At 50.3% G+C, this 18540-nt stretch overlaps 1 protein-coding gene across 3 annotated transcripts; it reads left to right on the top strand.

Annotated features, from left to right (window-relative positions):
• The first annotated feature begins 373 nt into the window (after positions 1-373).
• Positions 374-5199, top strand: LOC115599240 (maestro heat-like repeat family member 5). 3 transcript variants are annotated; one of them, XM_030460845.1, is made up of 9 exons: positions 1615-1706; positions 1788-1929; positions 2049-2186; positions 2563-2739; positions 3055-3213; positions 3394-3495; positions 3909-4011; positions 4579-4629; positions 4860-5199. In XM_030460845.1, the coding sequence occupies exons 1-9, from the start codon at positions 1642-1644 to the stop codon at positions 4985-4987; spliced, it is 1065 nt and encodes a 354-aa protein (XP_030316705.1). In that variant the 5' UTR covers positions 1615-1641; the 3' UTR covers positions 4988-5199. The 3 variants fall into 3 exon arrangements, with proteins under 3 accessions (XP_030316706.1, XP_030316705.1, XP_030316707.1); XM_030460846.1 differs by lacking the exons at positions 1615-1706; positions 1788-1929; positions 2049-2186 and adding exons at positions 374-572; positions 1100-1249; XM_030460847.1 differs by lacking the exon at positions 4579-4629.
• Positions 5200-18540: the final 13341 nt, after the last annotated feature.

The raw sequence follows: 18540 nt of genomic DNA, 5'->3' as shown, positions 1-18540 counted from the left end.
GGGTCTGCTTGTCTTCCTGGGTGTTGCCACAGAGCATTCCTGGGCCTGCTGGGGCCACCACCATGTCCTCAGCAGTGCCTCTCCTCTGCTCCTCAGCCCCACGCTCTCTCCCAGGCTGCTGATGGTCCCGTGGAGCTGAGTTGCTCCTTCAAAAAGGAGGCAGCCCCACTCCTCCTCTTTCTCCCCTCCCTTGAAGAGCTTCTACCCCTGCCCTGGGGCGTCTCCAGCCATAGTTTAATTGTGGGGCTGCCTCAGGGCTGGAGGCCTTGGGCTTTCCCAGCCCAGGAGCATTCCCATGCAGACACTGCAGGCAGCTCCACCTTGACTTGCACTGCTCTCTAGTCCCTCCTCCTATCATGGCCGTGGGTCATCACCTCCCTCCTCCTCAGCCATTCCAAGCTCTTGTCAGGATGTGCTCAGCTTTCCTGCAAAGCTGCTGGATCTCACCCACTCCTGTGTCTCTGCCCTGCTCAGTGACAACACTACCCAGGAGCCGCAGGAAGCTCTGGAAGAACTGGGAAGCCCTGACTGCTTCCCTGTCCTGCTCGGAGACTGCCAGGAATGTTACCGAGGTAATGACCTTTCCCCTTGCTGGCACTCTTGTCCAGGACATCAGCAGAGGAAGTGTGTCAGCAGTGGCACCAGAAACAGGGCAGCTGGCGTGGCCTCTCTGTCCCCAGGCAGAGATGATGCTAGGGCTGCCCTTCAGCATCCCAGCAGCAGCAGCTCCAGCCCTCCTGGCCACCAGCAAGCCCTGGGTGTCTGTAGGGCCAGCAGCACCCTGTGCCCATCGCCCCAAACCTCCTTGCTCACCCTAGGGGTCCTCTTTCTTCATCCTCCTACGGGCAGGGGCTGCAGCTTTCCCATGGGCACTGCTGCCACCATCCCTGCTGGGCACCTCCCACCTAAGCCACCCCGTCAGGGCACTCTGGGTGACATGTATGTGCTCTCTTTTTCCTCCCAAAGATATTAGCAAAGCATCTCCAGCCCTCAGAAAGAGCAGATTTCATCCTCAAAATCATGCTGGTACAGCCCAGCTAAGCCACCCCACCAGGGCACTCCTAGTGACGTGTCTTTGCTCTCTCCCTTTCTCCCAAAGATGTTTGCAAAATATCTCCAGCTCTCCGAAAGAACAGATTTCCTCCTCAGAATCATCGAGGGCATGCAAGATTTCAGCATCTACAACAAGCAGCTGGTTGGAAGCGTGGTAGCCGGGATCAGAGAAGAGTCTTCCCACTGGCTGGTGGATGTGAGTGGCCTGTGCCTGGGTTGCCCTTCAGCCCTGTAAGCCCTTGTTCCTCCCTCCATCCCTCCCAGACCTGGGTGGCTTGGGCACCAGAAGGCAGCAGAGTGGGATGGGAAGGACAACTGAGGGAATGGCTGCACTCCACTGGCAGCACCATCCATCCATCCATCCATGTGTCCATCCATCCATCCATCCATCCATCTATCAATCCATCTACCCACCCATCCATCCATCCACCCATCCATCAGTCCCTCCCTCCCTCCCTTCCTCCATCCCTCCATCCTCACCCGTGTCCCCCCCTCCAGATGCCAAAGATCATGAGCTCCCTCTACAAGACCCTGCACTTCATCAGCTGGGACTCAGCCTGGCAGTGGGTGCGCCCACTGCTTCTCGGGATGCTTGAGCAGTGCCCTGAGGAGGCAGTCAGGCTGCTGCTGGACACTGCTCCACCAGGAGACAGGTACTGGCCCCAAAAGTGCCCAAAAGGTCTCGCTTCTCTTTATCTGAGGCAGCCCTGCTAACAGAGTGCTTTGGCTTGCAGCTCTGGCCTGGAAATGTGGGAGATGATGTTATCCACGCCCCTGGCTGTGGATCTGGTTTTGGTGCAGCTGTTCAAGCAGCTCCAGCAGAGGAAGCAGAAGATGCTCTTCTGCACTCTCATGGAGGACACTTCTTGCTTGGCTGTGAGTTCCCAGAAAGAGCCCCTGTGCCCTCGTCCTCAGCTGCTGGGGGGAAGCAGGAGCTGCCCGGTGTGGGGAGCTCCATCAGCTCTGCCCATCCCTCACTGCTGGGTTTCTTTCAGCTTCTGGCCAGCATTTACTTGCCAGGGGAGCACTTTGCCAGAACCTATGAGTTCTGGAGGTTTCTGAGGCATCAGAGCCAGGACATGCTCTCCGTGGCGCTCAGCGGCATTGCTACGCTGTCCGGGATTCCTGAGATGGTGAGCAGGGCATTCCGGAGGGCAGGCAGGGGAGGGAATGGCTGCACTCCAGTGGCAGCACCATCCATCCATCCATCCATCCATCCATCCATCCATCCATCCATCTCTCCCTTCTTTCCTCCCTCTTTCCCTCCCTCCCTCCATCCCCATCCATCCCTCCATCCTTCCATCCCTCCCTCCATCCCTCCCTCCTGCCTCCCTCTCTCCCTCCATCCAGCCACATCCATCCACCCATCCATCCATGTGTACACCCATCCATATGTACATCCATCCATCCCTCCATGCCAGGGTGGAGCCTGGTGGCTTGCCTGGGGAGCTTTCCAGAAGGCACTTGTGATCTTCTCCCCAAATGGAAACTGCTTTTTCCCTCACCCAGGGGAGGAAAATGAAGGTGCTGCTGCCAGACTTGCTGGAGGTCCTGGAGCAGGGCAATGAGCATGTTCAGTTGAAGGCCCTGAGAGTCTGCAGGAATGTGCTGAGGGAACTGAGGAGGGAGGAGGTCATCCCCATGGCTGTGGAACTGCTGGACAAGCTCCTGCCCCTCTTTGACAATGTAAGGCTGGGCTGGGAGCCTGAGCCCTTGAGAAGCCCATCCCTGGGAGCAGCACTTGGAGCAGGGGCTGCTCCTCTCCTTTCTCCTCTGGGCTCTTGTGGGAGCAATGGAGGGGTGGATGGATGGATGGATGGGTGGATGGATGGATGGAGGGATGGATGGAGGGATGGATGGATTGATGGCTTCTGAGTTCTGCAGCCCAGCTCAGCTTCTCCCTGAGAACTGCTCTCTGAACCCTGTGGGCTCTGCCACCTGGGAATGGGCTCCCCATAGGCAGAGCTGCTCTTGCTCAAGTCCTGCTCTTCCTCTCCCTAGGAGCTGTTTAGCGAGCTGAGGGAGATCTCCATCAGCCTCTTCACTGAGCTGCTGAAAAAGGTGGCGGGGAAGTGCAAGAGGCAGATGAAGAAGCGAGTGCGACGGGGGCTGCTCCCACTCTTTTTTCACATGAGTGACGACACCCGGAGTGTGGCCGAGGTACAGGATCCAAAGCAGAGCTGCAGGAAGAGCCCCGCAGCTCTTTGGGCCAGGGCACCATGTCCCTATGGGTTCCTAGGGGTGGGATCAGGGCAGGAATAAAGGCAGACAAGAAGGAGGGGGTGCCAGGCCTCCTTCCCCAACCCGTGCTGCCATCTCCCAACTTGTGCTGTCGTGCAGGCCTCCAGCCAAGCCCTCCTTGCTGCCGCAGAGCTCCTCAAATGGCAACAGCTCCAAGACCTGGTGAAAACAGAGCAGACGTGGAGGATTGGAGAGTGCTTGGTGAGGACAACCCCCAAGCCTCAGGCTGGAGGAGGCAGAAGTCTGGACTGGGGGCTCTGACACTCTGCCTCCCCTGCAGCCCTGCTGCAGCCCCGAGCCCGCAGCCAGGAGCAGCATCCTTGTTCCCTGTCCTCAAGAAGAGAGCCCTCAGGGGCTCCTCTCCAGGATGGATGGGAGGGGTGGAGGGATGGAGGGATGGAGATGGAGGGGTTGAGGGATGGATGGATGGATGGATGGATGGATGGATGGATGGATGGAGGGATGGAGCCCCCTCTCCCCTCCCTGCACCCCGCGGGGGACTCGGCATCCCCGGGGCTCCCTCTCCACCTCAGTCCCACAGGCTCCTGGCTGGGAGAGGGGAATGGGCTGGGAAGAGGAACTGGGACATGCCCATAGCCTCCCCCTCTCTCCAGCTGCTGCAGGACAGGACCAGGGCTGACGACTACTTGGATCAGAGCCAGGGGTACCTGGATAACGCTCAGGACACCCTGAGGATGGAGGCCATCAGGTTCATCGGTGAGCCACAGCCCTTGCGGACCCTCTGCTGGCAGCCTGGCCCCAGTCCCCACTGCTGCCCTGGCCCCAGGGAGGGGCAGGAGGTTTGCGGGAGGACAGTGGGTAACAGGCAGATCAATAGAATCCAAATATTGCCCTTTATTGAGAGCAGCAGTCACCCTTTTATACACAGGCAGGCTGATAACATCATACGAGCATTTTTCTGATGGGTACAACACATTTTTCACACGCCACAGGTCACTATCTAATGGGTTAAATACAACTCGTCATGTGTTGTCTATGAGATGCTTCCCCATCCTGTTATTCTTCTTTTCTGCTGCTAACTCCCTTATCTTTTGCCCATAGCTGATCTTTCAGTAACTTTGCAGCTGGGCCTCCAGGCCCTTCCTTAGCTCACTCTGCTTAGAGCTGAATAGTCAGGATTGCTCACATGTCCCTTTTCTTCCAAAAAGTCTCCCAACAGGGGTTGTGCAGCTGAGGCGGCCGGGCTGGGGGCAATGCTGGGGTGGGGGGAGCAGCACACTGAAGATGCTCTCTCTCTTTCTCTCTTTCTTTCTTTTTTCCCAGGGCTTGCTGCACGGGGCCAAAGCCAGCAGAAGCTGTCAGAGATGATGAGCAGTGAGCAGGGGACAGAGCCTGGGCAGGGGACAGAGCCTGGGCAGGGGGCTGCCACGAGAAATGCTCCAGGGGCAGGAGAAGACGGCAGGGGCACACTGGGCATTGCTCTGCAGCAGCTCCGTTCTCCTGGAGGAGAAAGGGGCTGTCAGGGGCTGGAGGAGGAGATGGCTCTGCAGACACTGCGGGGGGTCATTTGGGCTCTCTTATTTTTTGGTTTTTTTTGGTCACAGCACTTTATCCCCTGGAGCACGACTGCACACCATCCATCAGGTGCCTGGCAACTCAGACCATTTCCATCCTGAGCACTCTAAGGGTGAAGGCAGAACGGAGAAGAACCAAGAGACCTTGGTGCTGCTGAGCCCAGCTGAGCTGCAGCTCTTCCCTGGGAACAATCCTGTGCTGCCTCCAGCTCCTGGCTGCTGCTGTTGACCCCAGGAATCCAGCCTTGACCTTCCCAGCGCTGCTCTGCAGCCTTGGTCAGGATGTGAGATTTAGTGGGGGAAAAGAGGGAGCATCAAGTTGAATCAATTTTCCTGTATATTTGTATATATTGTATATAGTTAGTAATTTTTTCCTTTTTATCATTCCTGTTTCATTAAAGTTGTGTAGTTTAGTTTCCAAACCATAAGTCTCTCTCCTTTATTCTCTTTCCTTTCTTGATGAGGGAGGGGAGGGGGATTAATAGAGATCACCACTCATTAATTGCCGAATTAAACGTCCAAACGTGAAAAGATTCTGGAGAGGTAAAGGGAAAAGGGATTCACTAGGGTTCAGGTCTTACCCAAAGGTGTCCCAATGAGGGGCAAGAGAGGCTCAGCCCATCAAATGGTCCCCGAGGTCAGGGATGTCCCTGCAAAGTTCTTTTGCTTTGTGTTTCAAGGTGTAGAGCAGAGAAAATTCAGTGCGCAGGCTCCGTGAGGGTTGGTCGCACCTTGGAGCTCTGGAGGGATGGAGGTGTGTTTTTATATGGAAATGAGATGATAATGAGCAAAATGATAATGAGATGATAATGAGCCAAAGTTTTCAGTGGTCACTCTTTGCATTTGTTTGCCAGTCCTGACCATTTGGACTTTTGGGACCCCATTCAGCAATAGGGGCAAATGGCTGCTTCGGGCTGGTAGATTCCAGGTTGGTGGTGAAACGGAAACCTGTAGTCTGACTGTTGGTGGTGCTGTGGGTAGGGTTCCATGTGAGGGTTAGGGCCAGCCAAAGTTTTCAGTGGTCACTCTTTGCATTTGTTTGCCAGTCCCGTTTCTAGGAGTTGTGGGAGCCCTATTGAGCAACAGTGGGAGAGTGGCCGCTTCGGGCTGGTAGATTCAAGGTTGGCGGTGAAACGCAGCCCCGTAGCCCGTGGACCAACTCGAAGGCAGGAGGGCTCTGCAGAGGGACCTGGACAGACTGGAGAGCTGGGCCGACTCCAACGGGATGAGGTTCTGCTTCAGACCAATGCCGGTCCACATGTGCTACAGGAAGGATCAGCACAGGTCGTAGAATTCCGAGCAGCAATAGAAGACTTCCGATGACTTTCAGCCATAGGTATTAATATTTTAGTGGATTATGAGTATGTTTATGGAATGTTAGTTAGAATAGATGCTTGCTACCTTAATCATATAGGTATTAGGCCTACCTTGACGATTTTTTTTTCAGAATTGTTCCATTGGTAAGCACTGGAAATCACAATTATTCATATCTGTTCTCATACACAGTTAGCAGGACCCGTCAGTGGTCTCGTGGTGCAGCTGGTTAAGACCCGGTACTGCAATGCCGAAAGCCCCGGGTTCGAGACTCCACAGAGAGCCTCACCTTGGAGGTGATGAGCGCTAGTGGCACAATAAAGGTAATACAGTGCTCAGGAGTGAGCTAGTCTGTGGCTGTGAGTTTCACCTTTCATTGGCCCCCTGGTCTTGCACATGCTCAATAGGGGGCCTGCCCTAATTGGGCACAGGTGGATTTGATACCGGCTCACACCCACTTCTCGGTAATCAGAGGTGTCTGATTGCTTTCTTCCACTACACATAAAGATTTGTTTACTCTACCCTGCAGGATCCATGCTGACCCAGAGGTGATAGGTGGTATCACAGATGGGTAAGTCAGGAGTCCCTGGATCTTTTGGAGTCCCTGGATCTTTTATCAGGAGCAAAGCCCCCCAGGAGGGCCAGGGTGACACTGCTGTGAGCAGCCCCCAGGACAATGTCCCCACCCAGGAGCTTGTAGGCATCACATCCACCATTGCCAGGCAACATTTATCTTTCAAAACACGAGGTTGGCTCTCTCTGGGGTGAGAGAGCATCATCCACAGCATCACCCACACCACCTCTAGGGCCAGTCCCAACCCCCAGCGTCTCCTGGTATCTTGGGCATTACATGCCAGTTGTATTTTCTTTCTCAAACCCAACTGAGCCTGAAGACTGTGAGAAGAGCTCCAGGGCCAGCTAATCATCCACCTGTAAAAACACTGAGTGAAAAGGATAAACCTGCAGCAAAGAAGCCAAGCAAATGGTTTCTGTCTATGTGGAGGAGCTTACAGGAGTCCCCAGCCCGGAACTTTTCTTTACGGGGGATGAGTCAGAAAATGTGTCTCCAAGTGATGTTTCAGTAGATGAAGTTATAAAACAACTTGACAAAAATAAATGTTAACAGTTCAATAGTAGCTGATGGGATTCAGTCAAGAGCTCTAAAGGAATTCAAGGATGAAATAGATAAACTATTAACTGCCTTAAGTCTGCTGTGGAACCTCTCGCTTAAAAATTTTCTTACTATGGGAGGGAAAGAAAGCAGCAAGACCTTGATTTTAAAAAATACTGCTGAGCAGCTCTGGGAGCACCAGATTATTAAAACTGATGTTAAAATGAGGTAGAATGGTAGCTTGGAGGGGAATTTGGGAGCATGTAAGTGAGACATCATTTATGGGAAAATTGAACATGGTTTTTCTGAAGGGAAACCCTACCTGGAACTGAGAGGCTGAAGTTGCACTGAGGAAACCTGATCTGCTCTTTTGGGTCCTTCATTCAGACTGGGCAGAGCTGGCAGAAGTAATTTTCATAGTCAGGTTGGGTATCCCTGTCCCAAATTGTGCAGTTTTTTGATATATAGTCCTTTGAGTCCCCTCACTGAAATACTTTGCTGGGGATATCAAGTCCCCAGAAGGTCATAAACTTCTGCAAAGTTGGTACGAGTTCCTGGGAGGGTGCTGGGAAAGTCTCCATTCCTGTCAACGAGCCAGAGTCAAGCATGTGAAAAATCATCATGGAATTTTGGAGGTGACACAAGTTGGTGCACAGAGACAAGTCAGCTTTAAGAGAATGATCTGAATTCCTTGACAACAGAGGCTGCAGTGAAGATGCATTTTAATGTTGCTAAATGCAAGGTTATATTTCTAGAAAGAAAGGAGCCTGGGAGCTCCTGCCCTGCAGTGAGCAAACCTGGGCTGGATCTGAGGGTGCTGGTGCAGGGGTGGCTGAGCTGATGGGATCCATGAGACACAGGGAAAAAGATATTGTCTCATCCCATCTGTGTTGCAGACCTTTTAATTTATTGGCAGCAACATATTAATCCACTCAACCAAGAGAAGAAAGAGAGATAAGCTGCTGATGAGTATTTAGAAGATCACTCCAGATTTATTACTTTATTTTTTTCTTCCTCACAGTGACATCTTTGACAATTATCCTTTCTTTGCTTTTCAAACACGAGATCCCCCCACCTTTGTGAATCAAGCTTCACTGCCTCTAAATACATTTTCTTGTTTCTTTCTTCCCAGAAGACCAAAGCAAGTGACCAAACCTGGGATTTCCCATCAGTCTTGAGCTCCTGGGGATATTGCTCCAGGTACACTTCCATGAGGCCCCATTGCAGCCCCATTTTTGAAATGGAACCAATTAAAAATAGTCTTGAGCTTGAAATCCTCTTGTGTGCCTGGTCCAGGATGAAGAAGCCCTTGCAGTGATGAAAGAAACTCCTTCCCAGCTCAGACAACCAGGAAAACATCCAAACACCATGTTTTTTTTTTTTAAGGGAAGAACAGACATCAATTTCTGGCTGGGAACTCCCTTCCCAGGCTCTGCAGTGAATCCTCTGATAGGAGAAAAATGCAAAAAAGAATTGCAAGCATCAGCTGGTGACAACGATTTGCTTGTAAGACAGGACAGCAGGAGGACACCCCTTGGTGGTAGTCTTCAAGTTGGAAAAAAAAAAAAAAAGAAATGTGTCAGTGTCTGAGGACAGGGGCTTTGTTTAAGCAAAACAAATATCCTGGAAGATGCTTTGTGGTGTTTATTGTTATCACTTACTTGTTTAGAGAACCTGAGCTGGATACTGAAGTGACATTTCATGATTTCTGCCTTGGTCCTGGCAGGGCAGGATGGATGTGAGTTGAGCCTGGGGAAGAAGGAAGATACAGTCCTGGGACAGCACCAACATCCCTGGGTCCTGAGCTGAAAGCACTGGGTTGTGGTGAGCACCTCAGAGCTGGGCTGAGGGGTTTGGGGTTAAACTGTGAATCCTTTAACCTGAGGCTCATCTCCAAGGATGTGGGAACTGTGGGGTCTCCATCCAATCAAACCATCCTGGGATCTTCGAGTATAACCAGGGGAATTCAGGACATCAGATGACGAAGGATGTGTTGAGCTCTTCATCACTGATCACCCTGAGCCATCTTCATGGCCTCTGCTACACCCAAAGGGAACAGGGTCCTGGGCATGGATGGAGATGCCCACGTTGGGGACACCTTTACTAATCTGGAGAGACTCTGCTGCACACCTGGGACTCCTGTAAGGCACTTTGCTGCCTTGCACAGCATCAGTCCAGCATCAGACTGTAGAGAAACAAGATAAACCAGGTGCCTCGAGTTGCCAAAGAGTGGGTGTGAGTCCACCTGTGCCTGGTTAGGGCAGGCCCCCTATTACCAGGGGGCCAATAAAGGTGGGACACACACCCACAGAGAGAAGCTCACTCTGGTGTGAGGCAATGGAGAGACCAGCAGCTTGTCGAGCCTCAGGAGCAAGAAAGGCTCTTCCTGCTACATTAGACCATGCCAACAGAGATGCTTCCTAACCTGGGAAAGGGGAGCTGTGGGTAGGTAGGTAGGTGGAGTGTCTACCTTGAGCTTTGCTTTAAACTTTCACAAATAAACCCTGACTTCTCATCTCTCCTCGGCATCTGGGCTCCTAGGTGCAAGAACTGGCTCCAGATCTCACCACCCTCTCCCCTGCTCCCTGCTCTTCTCCCTGTTTCCCATCATTGGGCTCCAGGACTGGAGCAGCTCTCCCCTCAGGAGGAGAGAGTTGGGGGTGTTCAGGCTGGAGAAGAGAAGGCTGCAATGGGGAGACCTTAGAGCACCTTCCAGTGCCTGAAGGGGCTCCAGGAAAGCTGGGGAGGGACTTGGGACAAGGGCCTGGAGGGATGGGATGAGGAGAAATGGCTTTAAAATGAAAGAGGGGAGATTGAGATGAGATCTGGGGAAGAGATTCTTCCCTTTGAGGGTGCTGAGCCCCTGTCCCAGGTTTCCCAGAGAAGCTGTGGCTGCCCCATCCCTGGCAGTGTTGAAGGTTGGATGGGGCTTGGAGCAGCCTGGGCTGGTGGGAGGTGTCCCTGCCCATGGCAGGGGTGGCACTAGATGGGCTTTAAGGTCCCTTCCAACCCAAACCAGTCTGGGATTCTCTTCTCTGTGGGCAATGAAGCTTAGTCTTCCCCAGGATCCCCCTCAGAGGCTGCAGCTGGGGACGGATCTCAAAAGGCTGTTTAGGACTTTGTTCCTTTGCTGGTCCAGAGGGTTCTGTTCACTGTGGGGTGTCCATGGCAGGGATGGGTAACTCATGTGGGGGGTCTGGGCAAGGGAAGGGAATGCATTTCCTTGTCTTCTGCTTGTTATGCTGTGGCAGGAGCCCTAGCAGCACAGCAGAGTGTCAGTTACGGGGTTTTTTTGAATAAGATCATCCCCAAATAGAAACAGAAGAAGAATAGAATATATCTTTCTCACAAGAGAAAAGGATTTTTTTTTCCTCCACTCCTGATGTGCAGCTATTGACATTGCACAGGATACCCAAGAAAGGGAAAAGGGCACCAGAATGGCAAAGCAGCCTCCTACCTCCTGGGCTTCTTCAACACAAAGACCATACCTCAGATGGGAATCACCCATCAGGTCACACAGAAGATGCAAGAAATGTCACATTTCTCTCTGAATGAGTTGCTATTGTGTCGAAGAAAATTTCTCTCATTTTCAAGCTCCATGACTGGCAGCAGCCTCAGGGCTGGGCTGTGGTAGCATCCAGTGGTCCCATCCACTTGTAGGAGTGCCCAGAGATCAGAAGGAGCAGGGAGCTTTTAATAATGTCTTCCCCCACAGCACATCTCGGGGGGCTCTTTACACTTTCTGTTGTTCCAGGAAGATAACACTTCACAGCAGCTATAGAAGACACATCAGATCTCAGGGACACTTAGAGACAATGCAGGATAAAATTCAATTAAATGCAAAATCCAAAAGAAGCCTGACAGAGTTTCAGGTGCTTTTCAATTCATCATTTTTCAGTATTTCTTGAAAAGTTTCCCAGAACCAAACATCCAGAGGTCATTTCAAAAGGCACCAGGAAGGATGTGCTGGAGGAGTTTCCATCAGGGACCTGGAGTTGCCTAATGGCAGAAAACTCTCCACGAATCTATCTGGGACAAGCAGAAATATTTTGCTGAGTAATTCCAGCTCTCGGTAGTTTCATCCCACATTTTGATTTTGCTGGCATTGAAGCAGGACCAAGAACCACCCCATGTTGTGGTGTTAGGGGTGTTTATTGCAGGTTGGTGATGAAATCAACCTGTATCCCAGAAAAATCTCTGCACCAGAGGCTGTGCTGACAATGAACACTTCATCTTCAGACAGCACAGGGCTGGAACTGAATCCCTCTTATTTCATATGCACTGATGAAATCCGTTTGGATTTCCTTTTGTGGCTGGAAGATGAGATGGTGGGAAAACCCACGTGTAAAGTAAAGCCCTCAACTCCTCACAATGAAATTTCATCCTACATTTTCTGTTTAAATGCTTCTCAGGAAAGGGCTGCTGGTTTCATAGCCTGCCCCAACGTCAACAGTGGGTTTAGGATGCTGTATTACAGTATCACCAAACTCCATGCTGCCAGCACAGCACCTATTACAAAACCTGAGAAAACCCCCAAGGTGTTGGCTTCAGTATTGGTTGCCTTCAATATTAATTGCTTAAGTTTGCTGAAGACAGATTTACAATAAAGGAGGGCAAATTTCTAGAATTTTATAAGGCTGGAGCTGCAGAGGAGAGTAAATATTCTCCTGCATTTCTAACCTAAAACTCCCCTCTTTCAGATTAAAACCTGTGGGAAAGGTATTGCAGCCTGCTCAGGAGTTTGCTGCTGGTACTGGTGATCATAGTATTTCAGGGTAAAGGCAGATCCATTTCTCAAAGGAGAGCTGATTCATACTTATCTTTTGAATAAATACTTCAGCCTGCCTAATGTGAGGTGTATTTCACTACAGTTCTCCAATTGCTCGCTGGCAACTTATTTAAAAATAACTCTCAGATGAGTTTATGGCTGGGAATATTAGAAAGAAAATAAGCTGCTGAGACGTATATGTGAGACCTGCTGATTTGTTTTAATTAGTGTAAGACTCATTTTTGGGCCCTTGGAAAGCTGTTAATCTCTCCTTCCTCTGGTGAGGACCTCTGAGTGATGGTGCTGGGCAGATACAACCAAAGAGGAGGAGAATGGCACTGGGGAGGGGTAATTCACAAAAATGCTTCTTCCAACAAGTGTGTGCACTGAGCATCTGGTTTTGTGTCCCAGCGATGCACAGAGAGCCATCCTTATTGGTCAAAAGCCCTTAGAGGCACTCTGGGAGAGATAAAGCCCGCAAAGTTTCCACCAGTTGGAGCCAGCTTTGCTGCTACAGGTGCCACAGTGTCACAGCAAGGTGTCCATCTGTGCTGTCACTTCTGCTGCAGCACCTGACATTGGTGACTGGTCAGGTTTTGTTCAGGTATCTTCTCCTCTTCAGCCTGGGGAACAGAAGGCTGCAATGGGGAGACCTTAGAGCACCTTCCAGTGCCTGAAGGGGCTCCAGGAAAGCTGGGGAGGGGCTTGGGACAAGGACAGGGAGGGATGGGATGAGGGGGAAGGGTTTCCAGCTGCAAGAGGGGAGATGCTGGGAAGCAACTGTTTGGTGTGAGGGTGCTGAGCCCCTGTCCCAGGTTTCCCAGAGAAGCTGTGGCTGCCCCATCCCTGGCAGTGTTGAAGGTTGGATGGGGCTTGGAGCAACCTGGGCTGGTGGGAGGTGTCCCTGACCATGGCAGGGGTGGCACTGGGGGAGCTTTAAGGTCCCTTCCAACCCAAACCATTCTCTGATCTCTTCTTGGCAGAATCTGTGAGGAAGTACTGACCCTGAAGACCTCGTTCTAACCCTGAGGTCAGACCTTTAAACTCCAGAGCTCTTCAGATGTCTCCAGGTACCTGACCCATGTTCTGGGGAATGGGCTGGGTTGGTGGATATCTGGGTTGCAACTGCACATCAAAACTCTGCTGTTGATGTCTCCCCAGCAGAGAGAGTGAGGACAGCAGGGATACAAGAGCACCCTGGCAGAGCAGAGTCACAGGGATTCAGGAGAAGGTCTCCTTTTCACTGATGGCCCAGATTTTATACCATTATTTAAAGCATAGCTAAGGGTGAGACATTAAATTCTGCATGAGTGGCTTCATTGGTTTCTTTTCCATCTGTTGGGGAACTGCCCTGCTGGCTGGGTTCCAAGCTATGCCCATGGTGGTGGAGATGCTCTCAAGACCCATTTCAACCACCATCTAAAGCCCAGGAAGGCTCAGACTGTGGTTTTCCTGGGCCAGGGCAAGGCAGGTGGCCCCTCACTGCAGGGACATCTGAATTCTAGTCATGCTCTGTGATAGGAGGACCAATCTGTCATTGCTGGGACAGGTTAATCTGATTTATCAAGTCTCAGCTAGCAGGCTGGAAGAGCAATTTCTTCTTGCTGAAAATATGGAGGAGTCATCTCTGCTTGGGCACCCAGACAGGATCTCACTTTAACACTTAAGCATCCATTAAGCAGTTGAGCAGAAGGCTTCAGCTCCATCCCTGCAAGGCAATGGTGCTGGCTGAGTTCCCTGGATGAAGGAAAACCATCAGGGAGAGGAGCAAACACCAGCACATGCATCCTCAAAGGTCAAAAACCCAGTCCATCTGTCCAGCTTCTCCAGGGAATGATGCAGGAGGCCCACCTAAGACAGGTTGGTGTGAAAGTCCCAAGTGGGTCTGGATTGAAGGACTCCCTGATCCTCTCTTAGGGCTCTGGGTTTTTCCTCCCTCTTTCCTCCTCAAACACAACAGGAACAGACTGGGAGAGGGATGCAGGCATGGTCAAAGAAGAGACACCATGCTGACCAAGATCTGAGGCTCCTCAGCTCTCTCCCTGCTCCACCAGAGATTTCTATGTCACTTCAGGGCCATACCTTTCTTCCTCTGTCTCTGTGTCTACTTTCAAAACCAGACACCATCCTGTTTCACTGATATTTCTCCATCACCTTTGCTCAGTGAGAGCTGATGGAAAAAAAAACTTTTCTGGAAGATTCTGCCTGTTTGTCTGAAAGTGAGACATGGAGATGAGGGTGAAGAAAGAGCCAGTATCAGAGGAAATGCTGGGAAAAGACTGGTTAAATGTAGAAACCAGGAATAAATCTGAGTTACTCCAGTCCATGTGGTTATTCCCCTGAGCTATCTTTAATTTTAATGCTAGTTTTTCACTGCTTAGCATGACATAATTAGTGATTGCACTCTTAAATATTAATAATATTTGCAGTTGATTTTGTATTCAGCAGTGAGGGGGAGTCTGTACCGGTGACCCCTTGGGCTTCTGGACGTTTAAGCCAGGAGGTAAGGGTTATCCTCTTGCAATTTTCTTCAAGAAATGGGGAAAGAAAAAAAAAAAAAAAGGAGGAGATCTGATTTCTTCCTTGTGCCCTTCTTCCCATCCCACACCTCTGCTGCCCATCCACTGAGTGATGAGCTGGGTAATGGAGCACTGCTCCATTTTCCCTGAATTCCCCACAGTTGTGGTGCTCTGGTTTGGCTGTTTTCTCCACAATAAACCCCAAATGATTCATGAGCAGCAAGGACTGCTTGCTATTTTCTGTTTCTTTTTAAAAGCAGCCCCAGCTCTGCAGGATGAGCCTGTGTTCCAGCTCCAGGTTTGGGGCTGTGAACCTGGGGACCATTCCTGACTCCTCTCTGATCTCTCCCTCCCAACCTGGTGCTGGGCTCCCAGCTGCTGCTATGAGGATGGGGGAGTGAGGACTCACAAATCTCTCCCCCAGGCAAATCTTAAATTTCAAAGAAACTCATTGAGAGCTGTGGATTCTTCTTTCTGCTGGAAATGTTTCTGTGGAGGAGAAGACATTTGTCCTCCCCAAAGACCACCTGGTCCTGTTGAACTCCATTGCTTCCAGGGGGGATGAGCCTGTAAAATCTTGCACTAACTCCAAAAGAGGTTTGTTCATCTCAGCCTTGCCTGGCTGGGAGGAGAATACAGCTTTAAATTCTAAGCCAAAGAAAATGTTATTGCAGCCTTTATGTACACTTTCCTTTAGAGGAGCCTCATGTAGGTATTCAGGCATTCCCAGTCCCATATTTCTAGAAATAATAGTCTCATCCCTGACACTAACATCACACAGTGACAACATCTTTCATGCTTTATGAATGTGACTTTGCAGTGGAATGCAGCAAATACTGCAGTTTATGAATTTATGCCTTTTTTTGCACCGTTCCAAAGCACCCATCACAGCTGCTGTCCCAGCTCTTTCTGTCCCAAACTTGGGTGTCCTGCAGAAACAAATTCCTACAGGATTTTCCTGAAAGGGACTTTCTGCTACTTCAGTGCAGAAGGTGTGTTTCACCTTCAAAGAACCACAGAATCATAGGTTTGGGATGGAAGAGACCTTAAAGATCATCAAGATTCACCCCCCTGCATGGGCAGGAACGCCTTCCACCAGCCCAGCTTGCACAAGGCTTGATCCAATCTGCCCTTCAACACCTCCAGGGATGAAGCAGCCAGAACATGGGTAACCTATTCCAGTATCTTATTGTCCCAACCTGTAACCTGGGTACCCATCCCTGTAACCAATCCCAGGGTAACCTGGCAGCTCCCCTTAAGCAGGATGGTTTTGTCCTCACAAAACTAACTGGGTTTTTTTTCCTTTTTCTTTTTAATTTTCTTTTCACTCAACAAAAGTGAAGTTTTGTGGTGCTCAGCTGCCACGTTCTTCAAACACAAAACCTTTAGCATCCCAGTCAGAAGCATCAGGTGAGATCTTTATGACAGTGAGCACAGAACCTGAAAGGTCGTCTTCTCCTTCCAGACCCAGCAAAAACTTCCACACCTCAAGGAGCCTTTGTTTTAAATGCTCACATATGGGCCCCTCAGTTTAAGAAGGATGTAGAGGTCCTGGAACAGGTCCAAAGGAGGGCAACCAGGCTGGTGAAGGGACTCAAGCACAGACCCTATGAGGAGAGGCTGAGAGAGCTGGGGCTGTTCAGCCTGAAGAAGAGGAGGCTCAGGGGAGACCTCATTGCTGTCTACAACTCCCTGAAAGGAGGCTGTAGCGAGGTGGGAACTGGACTCTTTTCACAGACGACCTTCAACAAGACAAGAGGACACAGTCTTAAGTTGTGCCAGGGGAGGTTTAGGTTAGATATTAGAAAGAATTTCTTCACGGAGAGGGTGATCAGGCTATGGAATGGACTGCCCGGTGAGGTGGTAGATTCTCCGTCCCTGGAGACATTTAAAAAAAGACTGGATGTGGCACTCAGTGCCATGGTCTAGCAACTGCTCCGGTGGGTCAAGGGTTGGACTAGATGATCTCTGAGGTCCCTTCCAACCCGGCTAATTCTATGATTCTATGATTCTATATTGGTTCAAACACCACCATCAGAGCATCAAAGGAGGTACAGAGCTCCTCAGAACTGTCTCTTCTGCCCCACTGTCCCTCAGTGTAAGACCAAATCCTGTCTGCTTTTGCCTTCATTTTGGGTTATGAGGACAGAAGGTGACTCTGGTGAGATGCTGTGGGACTGTTCCTGCCCCAGGTCTGTTCTCTGCAAACCTGCAGCCTGGCTCTGCTGGGGGGTGATGGTGCTCAGGGAATTTCTCCAGTTGGGTTCTGGAAGAGCAAAATGGTGATGAGAATCACTGTCTGCAGAGGGATTATTTTAAAGGGGTTGTTTAACAACAATAGCTAAATGCCTTTTTGTTTTTAATTATTATTATTATTTTCAAATCAGTGTATCTGGATAATTGCATCAAAGGTTTTTAAGAAGATCAAGCAAAGGAATTCTCTGAAACATTAATGGAGACTTCCAGTAAAGGTGAAGCAAGGGGAAATGGCTGGGGGAATGGCTAAATGACTTTTACAGGTAACTCCAGCCATGGGGAAAACCACAGCAAGCAATCAGGCTGCTGAGTAATGCAGAGTTAAATGAAGACCAATAATAATTGAGGGTTGATGCCAGTTCATTGAAATTTGGTTGCAACAAAGAGTTCTTTTTGGTGGGACAAACTGCATTGTGCTGGTACCCAGGAGGTAAAGGAGAAACGCAAGTGAGGTCCAGCAGAAAAACAAGGTGGGACAGAAGTTTCTACCCTGTGATACTGAAAAACTGCAGCTGCAGATGCTGTGTAATGCATTTGATGCTGCAGAGGTCCCCAGGAGCCTGAACATCTCCACAGTGCAGAAAAGCCAAAGATTTTCCATCCTCAGCTCCACAGAGGAGCAGTGCTCAGGTGGCAAGACCCCCAAAATCTGCAGAGGTTCCCCCAGAGCAATGGGCACAGAGGGACATGGAGGGGAGGGTGGGGATGAAATGTGTGCCTGGGTGTGATCTGCAGCACTGATCCTCCTGCCACGAGTGCCAGGACAAATCTGAGGTGTAAAAATAAGAGCATTAGGTCCAGGCAAGGTAATTTTGTACTCCTCTGCTCCTACAGTCTGTCCTGGGTCACAGGGAGGGATGTGCTGGAATGGTCTTTGCCAAGTGCTTTGGAAATCCTGACAGATAATGGATTGCACTCCCAGGCCACAACATGACTTTTCCCAGAGTAATTACTTTTGATTTCCTCACAAAAAGTACACTGCTATTTCTTCCTTTCCAATAATTGAACATATTTATTCTTAACTAAGATTAACTGCCTTTTGGAGCCCAAAATGAATGGGGTTGCCTTGGGAGATCAATACAAATGTACATAAATTCTGTCTTTTTGTGAAGCCTGTGCCACTCCTGGAGGCTCCAGCTGACCTTAGATGACCACTTCTCCCTTTTTCTTGAGCAACCTGGTCTGGTGAGAGGATTGGAATCAGATGATCTTTAAGGTTCCTTCCAGTCTGGGATTCTATGATTCTTTTGATAGTTTAGCTGCTGGGTTCCTTGTAGGAAACCTCTGTTTAGGGTGGACCTTGTGGACAGTGAGTCCTGATGATGTCACCCCTGGGAGAAAGCAGAAATATAAATTAAGCTGTTTTTTACTCATTTTGTTCTTTCTCCTGTTCTTACAAGTCCTCATCTTGCCTCATGTTTCAAGTTGTGGAGCAGTGTGCGTTCCCCAGTGCCACCAGAAAGGAAAGGATTTGGTTCCATGTTGGAGAAGGTCCTGAGGACAACACATGAAAATAGGCAGTGATGGGATGGCAGGAGTGGGAAGAGCTTCTGGAGAGAAGGGGGGAGGACTCAGCTCTGGGGATGTACCCACAACAAGGGGGATGGATGTTGGCTCTAAGTCTTTGCTGTCATCTTCAACTTCCGAGGAGGAAGAGAGAGGATGAGGTGGAAATGGGCTCCTTTGGTTTGCCAAGTCAGACACCTCTCCAGTTTCTGTGGTCCCAGTTCCAGTCATTATCTC

The sequence above is a fragment of the Calypte anna genome, chromosome 15 (assembly GCF_003957555.1).
Source record: "Calypte anna isolate BGI_N300 chromosome 15, bCalAnn1_v1.p, whole genome shotgun sequence".
Taxonomy (NCBI): domain Eukaryota; kingdom Metazoa; phylum Chordata; class Aves; order Apodiformes; family Trochilidae; genus Calypte; species Calypte anna.
The sequence above is the reverse complement of the archived record's forward strand: the minus strand, read 5'-3'. Positions and strand labels throughout refer to the sequence as shown.